A 22,271-nucleotide genomic window follows, 5' to 3' on the forward strand; every position below is an offset into this window, starting at 1 on the left:
CCATCCTGGGTATACTGGGCTGTGCTCGCCACTGGCGACAGTCTGGTCGAGTCCGCTGGAAGCGACGTACTGCTTCTCTTCCGTTCAGTATCCAATAGCGACGTCGGATCTCAGCGAAGACTCTCTCTGCCCCAGCGTGGTGCACATCCTCGTCGTATTTCTTTATGATGAGCTCAGTAACCTTGTGTCGGCTGTTGAGGACTATAGGAAACTTGACGTCATCCGTTAAGTCCAGGGCCCGTCTCAGACGACCACCCACCCTGATGAGGCCATGGGTGTCGCGCTCGGGGGCCAAGTGGAGCAGTCTGCTGTCTGACGGGACTGGCTTTGTTCCCTGCAGGCAGTCTAGCTCGTCGGGGAACGAGTCTCTTTGGGCTCGCTGTAGCAGAAGGAGTTCTGCCTCTTCGTAGTTAGCTGCGTTAATGTCGGTAGTGGGGGGAACCTCAGGGTGGTGCCACAGGAATGTCTTTAGCTGCGCACTCTCAAAGGTGAGGCAGTCGTCTATGTTAGGGTCAGTGGGGACTGGGGTGTGCGTCAACCCACAGAACATAGATTTCTTGATATCTGCCTCCTCTTGACTAGCCTCCCGAGGGGTGGGGTTAGGCCACTCTTCTTCCGGGAGCTTGAGGAATTCAGGACCGTCACTGTAGATATTGTGACATGTGAGGTCATCTAGGGACATCCCCCGTGTGATGACATCTGCTGGGTTCTGTTTTGTGTCCACGTACCTCCAGCACGTTGATCCTACTAGGTCTTGGATCTCTGTGATTCTGACTCCCACGAAGACCTTGTATCTACAAGAATCGGACTGGATCCATGTGAGTACGGTCATGGAGTCTGACCACAAGATTGTTCTTTGCACCGGGATGGTGAGTTCACGTTGGATTAACGTGGCGAGTTGCGCGCCTACCAGAGCTGCGCAGAGCTCTAGACGCGGGATCGATTGTTGCTTGCGGGGGGCTATCCTTGAGCGAGCCAGGATGAAGGCTGTGTGTATTTCTCCTCCCTCCTCTCGGGCCCGCAAGTAAGCCACCGAGCCGTAGGCCACTTCTGAGGCGTCGCTGAAGACGTGCAGGTCCATCTGGCACGTCTCCAGCCGCACTGTGGGTGGGAAGTAGCTTCGGCGTATGTTCACATTTTGGAGCGAGTTGAGTTCTCTCTCCCACTCTCTCCAGGTGGAAGCGAGGTGGTCGGGTATGGGGTCGTCCCAGCCCTGTTCCTTGTCCCACAGCTCTCGTACAATCATTTTCGCCCGGGTGGTGTAAGGTAGGATACACCCCAGCGGGTCGTATTGCCTTGCGAGTGTTCTGTATACGCTCCTTCTGGTGGTCGGTAGAGGGGTCGACCTTCCCTGCTCCGTGGTCAGGGGTGTGTAATTGTAATGGAGCGAGTCTGTTTTGAAGCGCCAGACTAGGCCCAATGTCATTTCTTGTGCTTCACCTGGGATGGTCGCCATCCAGGTCTCGCTGCTTGCTGCCTTTGTCTCTGGGGAGAGGCTGCGAAGTACTTGAGGGTCACTGCTGGCCCACTGCCGGAGATCAAAGCCGCCTTTGATCAGTGAGGCGCGGAGCTTGAGTAGGAGGGCTTCGGCTTCTTCTGGCGTCGAGACGCTTTGCAGACAGTTGTCCACGTAGAAACTCCTCTCTACACTTTGTCTGACCTCCTCGTCAGCTTCAGGGTCTTCTGTCACATGTTTTTGCAGTGCGAACGTAGCACAGCATGGGCTGCATGTGGTTCCGAAGGGGAGGACCTCCCATTGGTAGATGGATGGTTGCTCATCTTTGATCCTCTCTCTCCATAGGAACCGCAGCAAGGGCTTGTCCTCCTCCACTAGTCGCACCTGCAGGAACATCCCTTTGATGTTGCCGCTGATGGCCACCTTGTCTTGGCGGAAACGTAGTAGTACGCCGAGGAGAGAGGGGCCGAGTGTTGGGCCGGGCAAGAGTTCTTTATTCAGATTCTGTAGTCCGATCTGGTAGCTGCAGTTGAATACAATGCGATCATTGCCGTTGTGGTGGACCTTGTGGTGGGGCACGTACCATGATTCGATCGTCTGGTCGGCCTCTTGAATGTCAATTTTCTTTATGTGTCCCGCTGTGATCAGCTTGTCGATCTCAGCGCGGTACACAGTGGCTTGAGTGGGGTCTTTGGCTAGACGCCGCTCGGTGTTCAGTAGATATCGCTCTGTCGCTTCTTTTGAGGCGTGGAGGGTGGGCATACCCTCTCGCCTCAAGAGTGGAGTTGCGTATCTCATCACTCCATTGACCTCGACTCTCTTTGTCCTCTGCTCGAGGAGGGTTATGGCATAAGTGTCTTCCTTTGAGCGAACGAGTTTCTTTTCATTCTTAAAGGGCATCGCGTCTAATGTCCTTAGCCTCTCGACGTGCTGTAAGAGGGTGGTGTCTTCTTCGTTTATCCTTGAGTGGAGGCAGCGAGTGGCTGTCGGTCGGTTGGAAGACCCGGAGAGGGGGCCTTGTAGTGTCCAACCCAGGCGGGTCTCGACCGCTGCTGGACAGCCTCTGGGCCCGATGTGGACCCGGTCCGTTGGGACGATGAGGTGTGCGTGGTCGGATCCTATGAGCAGGGTCGGGGTGGCGTCGTCGATGAGCGGTATAGGTAGTTGACGTAGGTGCACGTATTTTTCCATCAGCTTTGGGATGGGGTAGGTGTACTGTGACAGGCCTATGTCGTGGCTGGTGAAGGCGTTAGTGATGCTATACTGCTTCTCGGGCTGCCCGACCGCTGCTATCGTGAAGGAGACATTTTCACCCTTTATGGTCTTCAGGTCTCTTCTAATGGTACGGATTGTCATTGTTTCTTCGCTCCCCCGCAGACCCAGCCGGGCTGCGGCGGATGCGAGGAGGAGAGTCTTTTCTGACCCATCGTCTAGGACGGCGTAAGTGTCCATGACCTTGTCCTCGTAACTTAATATCACTCGGACCACCTTCAAGAGCACTCGGGAGCTCCCGCTCTTCGCAGGATCTATGTACATGACATTCACTCTCGAGCTGCTTGGGGGTACGGGTTTCTTCGTGTTGCTGTTGTGTAGGACCTCCAAGTGGGCGCCGTCACACTTGCTGCATTTCTTCTTTAAACGGCACTCAGCTGCCATATGGCTGCGCGCGCAGCGGAAGCAGCAGCGGTTGGCTTTGATCCACTGACTCACCTCGTCAGCGGTCAGCTTCTTGAAAGTGTCACATTGAGACAGCCAATGTTCCTTTTCACAGTACTGGCATACAATCTTCCACTTCCCCTTGGTCGGGGGGGTGCTGTGGTTCTTGTGCTGCGGCACTGACTCGGCCTGGTGCATAACGGTCACTGACCGGCGGTTATCGTTGGACCTCCGAGGTCCATCTCTTGGGCTAGATCCACTCCACACGAATGTGTCCAGTCGTATGCTGCTAACTTCCCTTGCGAGGAAAGCGGCCAGGTCTAGGAGGGATGGCTCGGGGCCGTCGGGATCACGGTGGTCTTTCTGCCGCCGAAAACGCTCTTGGCGGGCTGGAGGGAGCTTTTCCAGTATTCGCTCCACATTAGAATTTGCATACAGTTCATATCTCCCCTTCTCCTTTTGGGACCCCAGCATCCCTACTAGGGATTGTACCTTGATAGAGAGGTCATCCAGTGCTCTATTGTCTTTGGCTGGGGGGAGGCGGTCGATATCCCGTATTTCTTGGATCACGTAATCCCATATGCGTCCATAACGCTGGTCGAGGGCCACTAGAGCCGCGGAGTATGGGGTGCTTGAGTTGGAATATTCCAGCGCTATGTTATGCACTCTGGGCACCTTGAGATGCTTGAGGAGGATGGCATATTTGTACGACTCGTCGGGGACGTCGGACATCATAGTCTCCAAACACATGCGTAATTCCGTGTACTGTGCTCTGTCCTCGCGCGTAAAGTCTGGGAACGTCGGTGTGCCAAGGTACGATGCCATGGATGGCTGGCACATTGGTGAGCGTAGGGGAAGAGGCCTCCTGGGCGAGTCTCCCCGTACGTGTGGTCGTGGGTTAGTACTTGGTGGGTACCAGAGGCCGGGTCCCCAGGTGCTGTTCCTCGGTGCTGACTGTACGTCAAACTCACCCGTGAGTTGAGTCGGGGGTTTGTAGTGCAGTGACTCGGGGCTGAAGTCGGGGCTGTACTGGGCCTCCTGGTCCAGAGTACGTTGCTGCTGGTGGGCTTGACATTCCTCCTCTTCCTCTTCCTCTTCTAGGTCCTGGAGTCTTCTAGTCAGTCTCTCGGCGATGTAGGCCGGTTCTTCCGGTTCCGTTGGCTGGGTCTCGTATGGACCGGTCGGGGAGGGGGGTCGGAGACGTAGACAGGTTCCTCCTGTTGGCCGGGTCCCGGGTCGCTTTGTCGGGTAGGGGAAGGTGCCCTAGACCCTTGTCGTGATGATCTCCGGGAGCTCCGTGCGGAGAGAGGGGGTGTCGCCCTGGCAATCAATTGTTCTATCATCTGCGCCTGCAGCCGGTCGCGCTCTGCTTCGCGCTGGGCATTGGCGGCGTCGCGCTGTGCATTGGCGCGGTCTCCTTCGATGTTCTCTTCCGTCTGAAGGCGCCTCTCCTCCAGTCTTATGCGGTCGTCCTCACTCCTTTGCTGCGCCTGGAAGCGCTCTCGTTCAGTTGCAGAGTGTTCGCGCTCACTAAGGGCTTGCGCTTGGAGTTGCGCGTGAAGGCGCTCTCGTTCTTAGTGTTCGCGCTCGCTTACTTGTTGCGCCTGGAGGCGCTCTCGTTGTTCGCGCTCGCTCATCTGTTGAGCCTGGAGGCGCTCTCGTTCCATGGCAGAGTGTTCGCGCTCACTTAATTGTTGTGCCCGGAGGCGCTCTCGTTCCACGGCAGAGTGTTCGCGCTCACTAAGGGCTTGCGCTTGGAGTTGCGCGTGGAGGCGCTCTCTTTCCGTGGCGGAGTGTTCGCGCTCACTAAGCGTCTTTGCTTGAAGCCGGTCGCGTTCGGTGGAGGCGGTCAGTGTGGCGATCAAGGCTTGCGCCAGTATCTGGTCCGCCTCGCTGGGGGATGACACTGACGGAGGTGATCGGGTGCTGACAGGGCTTGTTGGAGATCTGTTCTCCTGGCGCGCTCCGAGGTCTATCTCCTGGGCGCGGTTCTCTTCTCTTGGTTGTGTGTCGGGTTCTATCCCTGGAGCGCTTTCTTTATCCTGGAGCGCTCCGGGGTCTATCCCGGTGACGCTGTCTGGAGGTATAGTCATGTCATGTCCCACCTGGTCCCCCCGTGAGCTGAGTCAGTTTCGTTTGAACCCACTGGGGTCTCTACTGGCAGGGTCGCCAAGTCGATAGGATTGGACATGCTTTGACTATCCGCTTTATCCGTATTTAACGTCTGTTTAGATAAGCTAGGGGGTAGAACGAAAGCGAATTCCTCCAGATATGGAGGTGGCTGACGTTTGCGCTGCGGGCGTTCTAGCTTAGGAGAGCCGCTTGGGGAGTGTTCACCGCTGGCCATGTTCAATATTAATATTATATTAAATATTACACTGATACCCTCCGGCTCGAAGGACCAATTGTAACTGACATCAAATATAGATGGTGAACACCCACAAGAACACGGCATTGACACAGAAATACTATTGGAGGGTAATTTATTATTATTAGGCGACGTTAGGTTACAGAATGAGAATTAGGGTCGCGCTTGTATGGCGAAGAATATACGTAAAGTCAGTCAAGAGCATAAGTCACTAAGAATAGCAGGAATCCTACGATGGGTCTAAGCTGACGCCACCTGTTGTATAGTAGCAATTATATAGGGCAACACCGGTACCAACTGGAGACAATGGGTTACCTCCGGGGTGTAAGGCCTGGAGGGTAGAGGAATGTTCGGGTACTCCGTCTGAGTCAACGAGGAATAAAGAGACTCCAGGTACAGGAGTCGGTGCTTGTACTCCCTTGATCAGCAGACAAAAGCAATAGTTGTAATCCAAGATGCTCGACAGCATTGACGACAGCTAGCCAGCCCCGTCCACGAGGCAGGCCCGAGTGGTAATCCTCACGAGGTTAAATCCCAAACGATAGTGGAAATCAACGGTGCTCTTCTCCGGTAGTCACGTCCCTAATCAATATAATCCAACCAGGAATGGTTCTGCAATCGCCGGCGCCGATTCTCCTGTGTACATGTCCAACGGTTCTCACCTAGGACTCCTCGGGTGTGGGCGACGTATTTAGGCCACACAGCCTGGATAAGTGCACTAGCTAAAGACACGACGAACCGATGGGTAATGCTACACGCGGAAGAACTGTGGCCGCATGATATACAATAAATGATCGACTATTGACTTCACATTAGATTAAGTCGAACTTAACGTTACTTCATTAAACTCTGACACTTTAACATTCTATTCTCACGCGGTTCTCAATGCTCTATTTAGATGCAAGGTTGCTCACTTCACTGCACGTTGACTCGTGGTGAAGGTGGGTAAGGTTTAGGTAAGGTACTGCTGTTTACACCTGCGCCGTATTTATACTTAAGTGAATATCTAGTCCCAACCTCAGTCCTTGTCTCGTATTACTACGCTGACTCTGGGCATGTTCTGACATGCCTGCAGTTGTCTTTGAACTTGCCGTTGGGGGCTTGCGTGTAGGCGCCTGGGGCGCTGTCCAATAGGAGAGCGAATATTACTCTGGTCTGTACGCAGGTAAAGGGATATTCCGTGTATATATATAAATAATATACAAAGTATATCAAACGATACATATATCTATTCAGTTTAATCTGGCCCTTCACAACAGTGTCTGTTGTACTGTACTCTGATAGACAGTGTCTGTGGTACTGTACTCTGATAGACAGTGTCTGTGGTACTGTCAGTGTCTGTGGTACTGTACTCTGATAGACAGTGTCTGTGGTACTGTACTCTGATAGACTGTGTCTGTGGTACTGTACTCTGCATTGACGCTGTGGTCGTTTTTAAAGGGTTAGAAAAGGAAGCTCGAGCTCTCAGTGTTGCTACCAGCTTGGCTGGTCGTTCATACTAATAAAATTGGCAGTATTGGTTGGTCGGAAGTTGTTGGGTGGTTATCTGGCGTTGTGGACAGCGACGCCTACAGGTCAGGTCTCGGCGCTTGCTCAGCGGGGGCAGGACTTGGTGGAGATAGCGTGCCCTCCCACGCGTTACACTTCACCAATGAGAGTCCTCGCTGCCAAGTGAAAAGACGTCACTGGCAGTTGCCGCACGTATCGGAGGAAGCGTGCGATCGGCTTCGGGGCGCCCTTGTACCGACTCGTAGGAGAACATGCATACAACAACCAGGTAGGGGGGGGGGGGGGGATTGGCACAACGACTAAATTGGGACGGGGAGAAAAAGAGAAAATTCGAGAAAGAGAAATAAAATAGAAAAGGAAGCTCGTAACCAGACAACTACCGACCAAGAGAACACTGAACAGCTACTTCCACCGGGCAAACAGGCTACTGGGGCGACAGTGGTTCGAGAGGTAGAGCGATCGTCTGGTAATCCAGAGGTTCCCGGTTCCATTCCCGCTCCTCCCGGGCAGCGTGTCGAAGTGTCCTTGAGCAACACACTTAACCCCTAATTGCTCCTGATGAGCAGGTTGGCACCTTGCCTGGTTGCCTCTGCTGTCGGTGTGTGAATGTGTGAGTGAACGGGTAAAATGCGAGGAACAAATTGTAAAGCGCTTTTGATAAAAGTGCTATATAAATGCACCATTTACCATTTACTACTAACGGAACGACTCAACATACTGTACACACAAGCACACGTATTACACGCACAAGCTGCTACTTACGCTGTATAATCTTTTTTTATATTTTATCCACTGTTTTTTTTATTTATCGTTGTGTATTGTTGTCTACCAAACTACTACGGTTGAGGAGCCGGGACAAACAAGCATCTCACGTTTTTGTATGTACATTTAACACATTTACATTTAAAAAAGCTGTGCCTGTGACAATAAAATAATCTGAATCTGAATGCTCAGTGGTTAACGGTGCCAGAGTGTGGTTATATTGGACAACTCCCGTGTGTGTGTGTGTGTGTGTGTGTGTGTGTGTGTGTGTGTGTGTGTGTGTGTGTGTGTGTGTGTGTGTGTGTGTGTGTGTGTGTGTGTGTGTGTGTGTGTGTGTGTGTGTGTGTGTGTGTGTGTGTGTGTGTGTGTGTGTGTGTGTGTGTGTGTGTGTGTGTGTGTGTGTGTGTGTGTGTGTGTGTGTATGCATGCGACCGCAAGTGTGACCCTCCTTTCCAGAGTAAATCCCCTTAAGTCATAAATAAGAAAGAATGTGGTGTTGGACAACTTGTCTGGTTAAATAAGGATTAAAGCAACCAGCAAGCCTGAGGAGAGACTGAAGAGTTGTGGCAGGGGACCAGGGACGTAATGGTTATTCAAATGGCCCACCGTCTGTCCTCTATGATCACAGTCAGGTGTGCTCCTTCCTCCTATTCCAAAAATAGCACTACAGCAACACAGCAGGAGGCCCTGTTTTGAACCAGACTCCATGGCGAAGGAATAAGGGAATATTTGTATATTCCTGTCACATCGCATAGGGTGGTCCGACCTACATGGGATTATAGCCCGCGTCCACGGGTACATAAAGGCAACGACGATCCCTGTGGGTTGGTGCTTAGCGGGAGGGCCAAATCCATAAAGAATAGTGGTGTTACTGAGGTCACGTTCCCCCTGGAATGTGCCCCGTCAATCATTCCAGAATTTTTTTGTTGTTTACTATATATATAGTAAACAACAAAAAAAATATATATATATATATATTTTTTTATCCACTTTTTCTCCCATTTTCTATATTTTCTCCCATCCCAATTTCGTATCATCCAATTCAACCCTCCCCTGTCACGAACGCTGTTTCCTGCCTCCCACAAGCCGGCTGCAATGTGGACTAAGTCATACATAGCACAAGTCCCCTCCGGTACTTGAGGTAACAGCAGTCGCATCTTTTCACCTGCGCAGCTCGATCTCTCAGTGGCGAGGAGTAACGCGTGGGAGGCTCACGCTGCCCCCGACACTTCCTGATTCTACTGCGCAGGCGCACCAACCGACCTGTAGGAGTCGCTGTCCACAACGCCCGATCCCCACCCATCAGTTTCCCACCCCCTAATACGGCCAATGTGTATTGGTATGAATGACCAGCTAAACTGAAAGCAATGTGGAGCGCTGGGCTCGAACAGGCAAGCCCAGCGTCTCCGTCATTCGTGGCGAGCGCCTTGCCCACTACGCCACGTAGCCGCCCATGTTGTTGTTTATTTTGCAAGTGCACTCAAAATGGTTCACTCGATTACTCTGTGGGAGCAACAGGCAAAATAAAAGGACAGGATTATCACAGCGCCAAGAGAGGATAAAACACTGACTAATAATAGTAATAATAATAATACATCAGATTTATATAGCACTTTTACAAATGCTCAAAGACACTTACAAAACAACAATACAATACAATACAGTTTTAGTAAAAAATTATAAAAAAAAAAGGTGAGACAGGAAGAAGTTCATGGGTTGAAAGCAAGAGTAAAAAGGTGGGTTTTGAGGGCTTTTTTGAATGATGAAAGAGGGTCTGGGAAGGGCGTTCCAGAGGGTGGGGGCAGCTGCAGCGAAGGACTGCAATAACAATAACAAGAGAAAAATAGCAAATATCTTCCATCAGTGCAAATGTGGCATGTTCTTTGATGACCAATGTCCGTTGAATTAGCTATAGTCCCCCACGAGGAATATTCTATAGCATGCTGTCACACACCAGGTACAACTTTGCCCAAAGAAGGAGTCCACCACCACAGTACTCTATAGCCTCTATACAAAGACAAGACTGACGGTGCTACTGTTTGTGTGCTTCATTTGAATGACCAGAGAATCAGACGTTACACTATGACATTACTCAGATGCATGTGTGTCCAAAGTAAGACACATAAATGGTTCCATAAGTAGACACAGCATTTTACTCTGAGAAACATTTTCACATCGTATGTCAGTAGTTAGTCTCCTCACCCCGTCCAGAACCAGTGTGAATACAGTTCCGAAGGTAAAATACAACCCAAGACCTGGCGGCGAACCAGGCAGGTTTTTAACGTGTAAATAATTAGTTCTCGTCAACGTGTTCTCTCTCTCCCTCTCTATCTCTCTCTCTCTCTCCCTTTCTCTCACTCGCTCGTTCTCCGCTCTCTCTCTGTCGGCACTCGCGTCACGTCAACCTGTTTGAGGAAGTGTCAGTATTTCCACTCGAATTGTTGATTGTGGGCGGTGACTACAACCAGGGGCTGAGATATGCAGATCAGTGCCTTATTCATGTCAGCAAAACAGTCAAATCAGAATGGCTTAGTTCAGTGGGGGAGGATCTCGTGACATCTGAACTGGACTGGTGAGCCAAAATGAGAATTAGAGACACAGACCCCATTGATACAACCCCACATTGCTAGAAAACAATGCTAAACACTGGAAAAGGCCATTTATAAGACATTTAAAACATGATCATATATAATTGATAACTCCCCGCACATCTTATATACTCAACGGCACGTTAATGTACTTTGACTTCCCCGGATTTCACGAAAGCGATGCACGTGACGTGTCCCTGTGGTAAGCAGGCTGTTTGGTTTCGAAGCAGGCTCCAGTATCTTCCCTTGTGCTTCTGTGTTTTCGCCCTCCTTCTGCCCCCCCTCCTTGCTGGTCTTTATGTGTGTGTGTATTCCAGACCTGCCGCTCGCTCACCTGCTTCCAATCAGCTCATCACCTGTCCTGTTTATCAAGCCCAGCTGCGTCTATTCGTTTCCTAACGCATTTATGCTTCCGTGTTCGCGTTTTGCGAATCTGATTGGCCACTGCCGTTTCTGGTGGGATCTGATTGGCCACTGACGTTTCTGGTCATGTGACATGTGCGCCCAATCGCGTGACGCGCCCATTTCCGCCTCGACCAGCATCAAACTACCTAACGCCTAGTTTATAACTGGTTAAGCTTATAGCTTAAGCCCCTCTTTCGAAGTTGGTTAAGGTTAGAGTTTGGAATCAGGGCTGGTGTTCTATCGCCCTGCTCTAAGACAAACTCTAACCTTCGAAAGAGTGCCTAAGCTTAACCGGCGAAAGAACTTGCCGTCACACGATTGGTGCGACCAGAAACATCAGTGGCCAATCAGAGCACAAAACGTGAACGCGGAAGCATAAATGCGTTAGGAAACGAATCGCAGCCCAGCTCGTCACCCACTCTCTTGTCAGAGTGTTGTTTCAGCTCCAGTGGTAGACACACACACACACACACACACACACACACACACACACACACACACACACACACACACACACACACACACACACACACACACACACACACACACACACACACACACACACACACACACACACACACACTGCAGACCTCCTAAATTAGCAATTTAGTCTTTGTGTTTGTATATCTTCAAGCGTGTGCTGACCGTCTTCTCTTGTGCCCAGGATCACTCCTCGTCTGTCCGCCCGCCTGCCTGCTCGTTGCCCGCCTGCCTGCTCGTTGCCCGCTGACGTTACCATTGCCTCTTGACTCCCAGTCCCTCTTTACAAATAAACCTTATTGCGGTTAGGTGGCCGAGCGGAGATTGCGTTCGTCACCAGCCCCGGAGCTGTGGAGCCGGGGTTGTCACCAGCTTGGCTGGCCGTCTGCACTAATACAATTGGCGGTATTAGAGGGTGGGAGAAGCTGGCGGGGTGGGTCCGGGTCGTTGTAAACAGCGACTCCTACAGTTCGGTCGGGGCGCCTGCTAAGCGCGGATAGGACTCGAGGGGGATAGTGTGGTCCTCCCACACGCTACGCCCTCTCGAAGAGAATCCGCGCTGCCAGGTGAAAAGAAGCGGTGATTGGCTGGACGTGTGTCGGAGGAAGCACGTGGTAGCCTCCACTCTCCCAGATGATCTGACTGTGGGGGGTAAGTGCGCAGCGACCAGGAAGGGACTGGGAATTGGCATACGACTAACATTGGGATGGGAGAAAATCGGAGGAAAATGGAGGGGGAAAAAGACCAATAAAATAAATAAAAATAAAATAAACCTTATTTTTTTTTGTGATCACATTTTTTTTTCAAACATTAAATAAACCTTCTTAAACATTGCCATCAACACGTGTTTTTAACACTTGAAAAAAGTTGTATATTAAATTACAATTTCTTTGGTATGGTTTTTCCACCAAATATCTGCATCCCTGCACATTTATTCTCATTGAGAACACAAGGATCTATGAACGCCCCTCCCCCCTTCCCCCTTCACGTCTTCCCATGATGTCTTCCCGTTAACTTTCTCTTCGCCAAAAATTGCTTTGACCCAAACACAAGACTTACACAGAAACCTTGTCCTAACTGAAGAGATCCGCCAGAAAACGTGAACAAAGCAAACCCCACGTTGCACGAGACCCCATCCATCTGCACGCCTGCAGAATGGAATATTGACTTTAATTGCCTTTTACACCGGACAGTTTAAGCGTGCCTCGGGGGGAATACCTTAACATATTTGACCACCTTTTTCTTGGAGACTAAGCTGCAGTCGGCCACCTTGCAGCTGAACGGACCGCCCCGGAGGAGCGCTGTGCGCCGGGGGAGGTCAGGTGTGTCTGTGAGTGCCCCTTAGATGAACGCTGTAGAAGTTGCTTCTTTACCACCATAAGCGAGATAAGTGAGTAAAGGGAGGTTGGTAGTGCAAGATTGCAGGACCAAAGGCTAAACTCACTTATCTTCTATTATCGTATTGATTTCCTGATCTCTCCCTCTCTCTCTTTTTCTCTCTCTCTCTCTCACTTCCTCTCTCTCTCACTTCCTCTCTCTTTCTCTCACTCTCTCTCTCTCACTTTCTCCGGCTCAGAGATTCATCTCGAGTGTTATGGGAACTCCTCACAATGGGTTGCTGTGAGATCCTCTGGCTGAGAGCTTTAAAATCCCTGTGATTGCAAGTGAAGGCCAACCTGCGGGCTAGGTATCCGCCGGAGACTGGGCCGGTTGCCATGGCAACGTCTGCCGTTGGCCCTTTTCACCGGCACACAATAAGGCAAGCGTGAGGGGGGGGGGGGGGGGGGGGGGGGGCGCGTGAGCCAGAGCAGGTCATCCATTTGATGACACAATGGGCAAACACACCAAACCCTCTGCTGGGGGTTTATGGTTTATGCAAACCTGCGCCAGACCAATAGGATTTGAAATGACAGTGACACCCGATCGACAAAGTGGCGTGTTTATAATTACACCTCTAAGGTATATATGGAAATCAGTACAGGTTATTGAATCTTTGGATGTGAGCAATGAGGACCACGTCTCGGCCTCGGAGGCGGAGAAGGGAAAAGGAAAAACTCATAAGAAATGCACACAAACATATTGACCACTTTCATTACCTTCGTTGTCCTTCAGGGTAAAGTTGGGATTAACCGGTAACTGGCTCGGCAAGGCAAAGGAAAACCGCTGTCCGTTGGCGAAATCATCTTTATCCACCGCTGTGATGGTCTGGATCACCTGTTTAGAACACGCATACAGAATATAAATGAACACATATCAAGCAGTAGACCGCAACGCCCGTATCTTTAGACACACACAACAAACACATTGCATTCTAATCACATGCGGTGTGGTGTGTACGGCACCCACTCATGACGTGTGATGTTTGAATTTTAATTGGTCCGCGGGCTCTTCATCAAAACACCTCTCCTGACCTACAGCTGGCAGGCTGTGCAATAGTTTCTCCTCTACCTGTAAAGGTTTAGTAAAGGAAAGTGGTACAGTAGGAGGAGGCAATGATTTCTGAACGAGAGAGGGGGGGGGGGGGGGGGGTCGGCTTCAAACACAGACAGGCGTGCCCTCGCGGTGAACCTTCTGCCACTTTTGTCGGCTTGTTACCTTTAATTGGTGCAGTACACGGCCCGGGTAAGAGATGGGCACGAGCGAGGTCCGGAGAGACCAATGCCCTATTAGACCCTCACTGCAAGAGAGATCAGAGAGAATTGCTGAGAAGATACCAATGTCCTTTCTCTCGCTAACTTCTCATCCCAACAGATGCATGGTGCGTCTGCTGTAAGATCCCGGTGAGGCCACTGGCTGGGCAGATCTATATCAATAGCTGTGACTGAGTCACCTGCCATCGGTGAGACCCTGTAAATAAAGGGGCATATTCCAGCATTGTAGCCTAAACCTAGTAGTTACACATGCGGTGACAATTGCTACCTTGCACACTATTGATCTAGCCTTAGGGTGCCGATGTAGGAAGGGATGCTCTCAAACGGGTTCCAAAACAAACAACGTTTCTCGAAGTGTGATGACCTTGGAGGGCAGGTTTGAGATAGAACAATTGCCCCCCTAGTCAGTGGTGGGGTGCTGGCCTACCCTTTGGTTGATTTGTTAAAAACGCAAAAGAACATTCACAACTTGTCATTCTGTTGCCGTATATATGGCAGATCAGATCAAGTATAACAACTCAAACACTGTTAATGATTTGATTGATAATTAATGATCTATTCTTCCGCTCTTTACAGACACTGTCTTTGTCTGTACCTTCGTTGTCTCACCACCTCCTTTAATCAGCTAGCCCTGGACCCTGACAAAACAATGTGTCATCTTTCAACTTCAAACCCCTTAAACCCCTCTTAAACCTCAAACCCCTCACCCTGAACACCAGTGTCCCACGGCCATGGGGCTGTGTGCTGAGCCCTCTCCTCTATTCCCTCTTCACCCACAACTGTATGTGGCCCCAACACCATTATCAAATCTGCAGATGACACAAGAGTGGGGGATCTCATCAAAAACAATGATGAGTCGGTCTACAGGGAGGAGGTCCAGCACCTGGTGGCATGGTGCACAGACAACAACCTGACCCTCAAGACCAAGAAAACCAAGGAGCTCATCATGGACGTCAAGAAGACCAGAGCTGGCACGTATCAACGGGACGGAGGTTGAGCATGTCTTCAGCTTCAAATTCCTGGGTGTCCACATCTCTGAGGACCTCTCTTGGACCCTCAACACATTGACACTGGTCACTAAAGCTCACCAGAGACAGGCGGCGTTATAGGGAAGTGTAGTCTGACGTCACTGGTTGTTCCACCCGTATAGGGATTTATCATTGGGAAAATGGATTATCGGCTATTGTAACAATTCTGCCGCATGGAAATTGAAAAGCTTAAAATTGTTTGCACAAAATGAGTTCCCTTCTATTACTAACAGTATTGTTTCAAAAATGTTGGTTGAAATAAAATGTCCCGATATTTTTTTATGATTAATTGCGAATATTTTCATGTTGAGCTATAGATTGTGGATGAATAAGCACAGAAAGGTACACCATGCCAATGTTAATGCTTTATTTGTTTTAAACGAGGCGATTTAGAAATGGGCAATGGGGAAATACATTGCGTTGGACAGAGGGTGGAACACGAAAAACGGCAATGACGTAACCACTACACCTCCCTATAGGAATCTCTGTTCCAGGACAAGCAGGCTCAGGCAGCTTCTTCCCCTCAGCTGCCATCTCACTGAACTCTGTACCATTGGATTCTTTCACCTCCCATTTGAAACGTCTACACCAGTTTGAAACTTCTCCACCAGTTTAAAAACTCTACACCAGTTTGAAACGTCTACATCAGTTTTACCAGCTTTGTCCAAATGCCCTCGCAGCCGTTTCCATGCTACGGATTGTCCCGTATCCGAGAAAACAATGAGATTGACAAAAGAAATTAATGGAAAAGCTACAGAGAGCTAAATTGGACTGAGCGCTGGGTTAGGGCCGTCGTGCTTCCCTGCTAAGATTCGTGTGAATAAGTGAAAATTAACCAGCACTCTCCATCTTACTGCTGGGCACTCAGGGAACACGCCGGTCTACTGGAGGAAACAACAGTTCACTGCATAATGTCAGACTAGCTGGGGAGAGACGGCTGGAGATGATAGCACCCTCCCTCTGTGTCTGTGTGTGTGTGTGTGTGTGTGTGTGTGTGTGTGTGTGTGTGTGTGTGTGTGTGTGTGTGTGTGTGTGTGTGTGTGTGTGTGTGTGTGTGCGTGTGCGTGTGCGTGTGCGTGTGTGTGTGTGTGTGTGTGTGTGTGTGTGTGTGTGTGTGTGTGTGTGTGTGTGTGTGTACATATACAGTATGTGTGTGTGCATGTGTACGTGTGTGTGTACATGTTTGATTGTGTGTCTGTGTGTGTTCATACTGTGTGTGTGTGGAGAAAGAACGGGATGCTAGAGAGAGCAACAGAGGAACTTGTAAGTTTTAGACGTTTTTGCAAGCGGAAAAACCCCAGATCCTCACCTGTCCCGGCTTGGAGCTCTCGCACACAATGACCTCCTCGTCCGTCGCGACCTCGGGCGGATTGTCGTTCACGTCCAAGACCTGAACGGTGACGGGGACGTGACTGATGAGGCTGGGGTTGTCTGCAACGCAAACGAGAGAACGGTGAAGCTGAGTTAAAGTTAGACTCCTAGACCTTTTTTTTCTCTTTTGTTTCGTGGATATCTTTACTGTATCCTACTGGCAGGCGCTGAGGAAGGCAGTGTTCCAGTGAACAACCAAACATCTGCGTCTTACCACAGCAGATTTGTTTGTTGTTGTTTTAGTTGCTGTGCCGTACTTGTTGTTGTGATGGATCATTTGTCCCCAGCAGATTGTGCTGAGAGAAGCCATGTGTTTACACTGTTCGCTCCTCTGGGTGGAAATTAAACCACTCCCAGCCTGCAGAATAGGTACTTAGCTTCTGTACAGCCAACTACACTAGTGTCCTGATAGATTAACAAGCAATATACAAAGAAAGAGGGTGTAAGCAGTAAGCGCCTTTAGCTTTGATATGTTGTAGTGAGTTTCCCAATTGACCTGTGACAGCTGTGGTTAGATGATCAAGAAACGAGGGCGGGGTTTGAGATAGGTCAATAGGACGTTTTCACGAGCCACATCAAGTACAATGTGAAGAAACCGTGGATCAGGAGGTAGAGCGGTCGTCTGATGATCGGAAGGTTCCCGGTTCGGTTACCGCTCCTCCCGGGCAGAGTGTCGTTGAGCAAGACACTTAACCCCTAATGAGCAGTTTGGCACCTTGCATGGTTGCCTCCGCCATCGGTGTGGGAATGTGCGAGTGAATGGGTGAATGTGAGGAACAAAATTGTAAAGCGCTTTGGATAAAAGCGCTATATAAATGCACCATTTACCATTAAATTACTTGGCCGTTTAGCGAGACTCTCTGAAAGCTGATCTCTGCAGCATAGTACACATTTTAACACTGGAAGCTAAATATGTTCCTAAACATTTTCTCCCTGGGCCCTGATGACAACACAGAAGACCCATAGTTGCATGGGGGGGGGTGCGCGGCGCGCCTCTCAGCGAGGAGTGCTCAGGAGTCGGACTGTGTAATCGCAGACGTTACTAGTCTGTTGCCTGTAGTAGGTAGAGTAGAGTTAGAGTAGACAACTCACTTACCGTCCGGCCGTCTGGACGGTCTGGGCTGGGCTTCCACAGCACATTCCATGATAAAAAAAAGTATCTATTTAGTTAGATAGAGATGATTATCTCTCAGACTCCTGACTTACTAACAATATGAAATACTCCTGGTCCCAAGCATTATTTTCTCGACTGACATTTTACTGGCTGTCAAAACGATCACTGTCTGTGTCAACAAGTCACAGCCACAGCACAGGTTACATACAAAGTGGGTCAAGTTTGATGTGTGCCGTGCGTGCGTTCAGGCTGCAGCGCCGCCGCGCTCCGAATGGTAATTGCAAGAATAGCATGCATGTTGCCATATTACGTGTGAATTAGTGCGCAAATCATTAATCATACATCCAAAATAGCATACGTTTATTATTATACACAATGATGATACAGAAAATTACAGAAAAATTAGAAATGCATGGCAAAAGTAGCATTTATTTTCAGTAATTTAGAGACCCCCCAAAAAATCGCAAATCAAGTTTGCAGGGGAGCTGATGTCTGATCTAGGGGAGCTATAGCGGACCGAGCTCCCCTCGTGGATCGCACCCTGGTTGCATGTGCAACGACCCATTGTGACAATGTATTTCCCCACATACAATATCTACAGTATGGCTAATGACAATATTACAGGTTAAAACGTTTTACTCCATAAAACACATGGTTTATTATAATGAAGTTCAAAAGTACAACACGTCTTAGCGATGTGCGTCAAACAAAATAGAATACCATAGTAAGGCTTCCACCGGCATGGCTCCAACATATATTATGTATAAGAACATTTTTGCTATGTGATATATCCAGTGTAGCTCAGTTGGTGAATGCCCCGTCCAGGTAAGCATAAAGTCCTGGACAAAATACTGTGAACTGCATGGAAATATATAGTACAATATCAGTGATTAGAAATAGGATATTTAGTGTAATTTAGTGTAAAGGATCAACACTCACAACTTAATTGTTAATGATTAAATTTTTCATAAAATATTTCTTGTTCTGGAGAGAATCCTCTATATGTTGTACTTATTTTTACATTTGACTTGTTATTTATGTATTAACAGTGCTTTATTATTATTATTATTATTATTATTATTATTATTATTATTATTATTATTATTATTATTATTATTATTATTATTATTATTATTATTATTATTATTATTATTATTATTATTATTATTATTATTATTATTATTATTATTATTATTATTATTATTATTATTATTATTATTATTACTGTTACTTACTACATTTATTAACATTGCTAACTCAAAGAACTTTGCCATTCAAAGAGGGGGGCTGAAGTCTGAATAGATTTTGAACCACTGTGTGTGCCATTCAAATTTGAAGGACACATTATTTACTTGTATAAAGTGTCAACTACTCCATGATTTGTTTGGTGTTTGTGTGAATTGACAAGAAATATGGAGGACCTAGTGTATGGAGACTGCAAAGGGTTTTCAGAAATGCCCTTGAGAATTATAAAACCCATAAAGAGAGTTTCAAGGATATTCTTGACACTATCAGAAGGTACCCAACCGTGTATGGTAATACTGATGCACACTACACAGGCAAAAACCTTTACTCTACTGCTTTATTATGGTATTTAACACTACGTACAGGTGAATAATAAAGAAGAAATATCTCAAAAGACAAAATGCCTTTATTATAATAATAATAATAATAATAATTGTTACGATTCTGGTTCTTGACTACGGTCGGGAACCTCCCACCTTCTCTGTCATCTGTCACTTGTTTACTGTCACTTGTTTTCCCTGTCATTTAGTGCTGTCAATTAGGGGTTGGCTTCTGATTGGCTGTCACGGGGGTGTGTGTGGAATGTTGGTATTGGTGGCTATATAACATTCCTTTCCTCTGCTTGTCATTTGTCAGGTCTTCACTATAGGCGTTTGGAGATAACGCGGGCGGTTCCTGTTCTGGACCACCACTAAGCTCCATTATCTAATTATCTCGTTCCCTTGCCTTGGCATCGTATCCTAGTATTACTCTTTGTGTTCTTTACTATTAAAGTCGAACCTGTTCAAGAGTATACCTTCTCTGTCTCTGTGATTGCCTACAACAATTGGAACTCACCTACCTCCATCCTGACAAATAATAAGAATAACTGGACTTTTGAAAAAGTCTTTAATCATCATGCAGTGACACACACATGCGATGGGCGGCACACACATGCAATTTTTCTTTGGGTCGCCAATGAAATCGAGTCTCTGCACTTGACCCCTCCCATCGTCCTTCTCCCCCAAGAGCAGCCAGGAGCAGATAGGGGCTTCGGCGTGGGGCCACGCCCCGGGGACCAATCCAAGTGATCCTGTCCGTCTTTGTCAGGGAACGTGACAGCGTTAGCGAACTGTTGTGTATGTTTTTCCATTGGGCTTATCTTATCAGGAGGGGAAACCCTTGCGAGCACGGGGAGAACATGCAAACTCCACACAGAGGGGCCTGGGAGATACCCCACCTGGGTACCTGGCAACGCGGAAACCTGGTTCCCTAGCGGGAATCGAACCCTGGACCTTCTAGCTGTGAGGGGACAGTGTTAACCACTACACCACCGTGTCACCTAATTGATGGTTCGATTATATTTTATATATTTCATATATGCTCTCATGTCAAGCTCAGGTTGCGATTTCTTTCCACCCTGCTCCCACCTTGGAAAATAGGGTGCAAAATGGCTGCACAATGACAGCCGTGTGAAGGCGAGTGGCTGAAAGGCTCGACAGACAAGGCTGATTCTCTTTTACGTAACGTAGCTAATCTCGAATGACTGTGATAGAAGTGTAACCGAGTGGATTTTAACCTGTGATCCCCAGGCGGCCACACTATAACCAGCTGAGCTAAAGGGTCAGACCTGTTAGACCTGTTAGCAGGTGCTGGTCGACTGCATCCGACTCATTAGTAGTTTACAGTAGAAACTGACTAATCGCCATAACATTTGCTCTTTTATCACCAACACGGAATCAGTGAAGCATGGAGGTGCTAACGTTAAGTCTTTTTAGAAGGTTATTCGTTTCACATCTAGTATAGCCTTAGCATCCAGGTTTAGCATCCATAAAATTTATGCCACTTTACTGCCATTATTGTATTTTACTGCCATTATTTATTATTTATACTTACTATGTACCACTGCTGCTAAAACGATTTGCACTAAGTTCTCTTTTACCTCCTATATTTATTTTATTCATACATAAAAACATTTTTTGCTACTGTTTATAATATTGTATATAGTCCTGTATATTGTGTGTACATCGTGTCCCTATGTCACTTTATGTTTATAGTGTCCTATATGTTACTTTATGTTTATATTAGATATTTTTTTATATACACCGTGGGAAGGAGGAAACACTATTTCATTTCTCTGTATGTCTTGCACATTACGAGAAGCGGCAATAAAGCTGACTTTGACTTTGATTACATTTTTCACTGAACCACCGATGACTCATGAATCTTATTGTTCATGATATACAACTATCAATTGCTATCATTATGGCCTGTACCAGTAGTGTTCTGTCAACTGTGTTCAATGTTGCACTTGTTAGCTACGGTTCCACTGTAAGGAAAAGGTGAGAACAGACCACATATCGTTCCACCTTTTGAGAGTCAGTGTTTTCAGCGTGCAACTGTATCCTTGCATACTAAGAAGAGGTGAAGAGATAAAGAAATATTAGTATGCGGGGGACGCTTGTCTGTTAGCTGGGGATTTGCCTAATTGCGATTACAAATTAGCCAAGTTACCTGATAGGAATTCTTGGAGTGCAGTCGGGCCAGAATTGATTTAATGAATTTTCAACATAGCACTGGAAGTAACATTGTAAACAATTGGGACACAATTTATTTGTTAGTTGATTATAGAATTACCAAAAAAATAATGATACAATGTTAAAATACACACCAACCTATTTGAACATTTGAATCAATATGCAAATTCCTCCCCTGTTTTTGTTACACACACATTTTGCATTGCACTGTTTAATTATTTGGACTCGCTGTAATATTGTTCATGATATAAGTATTAAATGTTATCATTATGCCCTATACCAGTTTTATGTATGTTGTAGCAACATTATTCTTAGAAGAAAAATAACATTCCTTTATTGTCAATACACGAGGCAAATTTGTCTATTCACATATCCCTCCTACTTACACATACACACAGTCCCTCCACATATGTACCTGTATTACTGTACATCAGAGAGACCAGAGTGCATGGTCGCATGCAGTGCAGTGCCCCTGGGAACAGTTTGGAGGTTCAGTGCCTTGCTCAAGGGCACTTAGGCAGAGATGGTGGCGCACCGTAGATGTAATACCATGCACCCTCCTGTCCGTTGCTGGGGATCGAACCAGCAACCTTTCGGTTACTGACTGGCCTCTTTACTTCTAGACCATCCTGCCACTACTTTTATTATTAGAAAAAAAGGAAAGTCTAAACTTCAGATCCCTTAGTCATCCCTTTTCAAGGATACCCTCTTAATGGTAGGCTACTGCACAGCTGCACTCTTACAGTTATAATCTCTGAATCTGAACCCAGGACACATCAATAATGTTGTTTTTACCAAGTGAATGAAACACAGAATGTGAAAACAAGTTCCTGGCAAAGGGATACCACCATCCTAATAAATTAAAGAAGATTTTTTTTCATTTGGGGGGGGGGGGCTTTAATGTGTATGCTTGATGAATGAAATGAGCGTATGACGATTATATATCCCTCTGGTTCTCCATCATATTGTAATCATTCAAAAAAGAGAAAGGGCTCACTTAGTTGGCTTTGGAATAATCCAAAAGCCAACCAATGTATGCAGTCACTTCTTTGCCTCGACTCATTCTTACTCACTGTACATTTAAGTGTTAAATATGGTTAGAATATGCCATGAATAAACATT

At 47.6% G+C, this 22,271-nt stretch overlaps 1 protein-coding gene across 1 annotated transcript in view; it reads right to left on the reverse strand.

Annotated features, from left to right (window-relative positions):
• LOC311237669 (cadherin-18-like) overlaps positions 1-22,271 on the reverse strand; it is a gene marked incomplete at its 5' end in the record, with an annotated part of 233,837 nt that overhangs the window by 43,547 nt on the left and 168,019 nt on the right. Inside the window, 2 exons of the mRNA XM_084325635.1 lie at positions 13,321-13,438; positions 16,213-16,334. Of these exons, the coding sequence (XP_084181761.1) occupies positions 13,321-13,438; positions 16,213-16,334 (240 nt within the window). The remainder of the gene's footprint in view (positions 1-13,320; positions 13,439-16,212; positions 16,335-22,271) is intronic.

This window comes from Notolepis coatsorum (assembly GCF_963971535.1).
Source record: "Notolepis coatsorum genome assembly, chromosome: 12".
Taxonomy (NCBI): Eukaryota; Metazoa; Chordata; class Actinopteri; order Aulopiformes; family Paralepididae; genus Notolepis; species Notolepis coatsorum.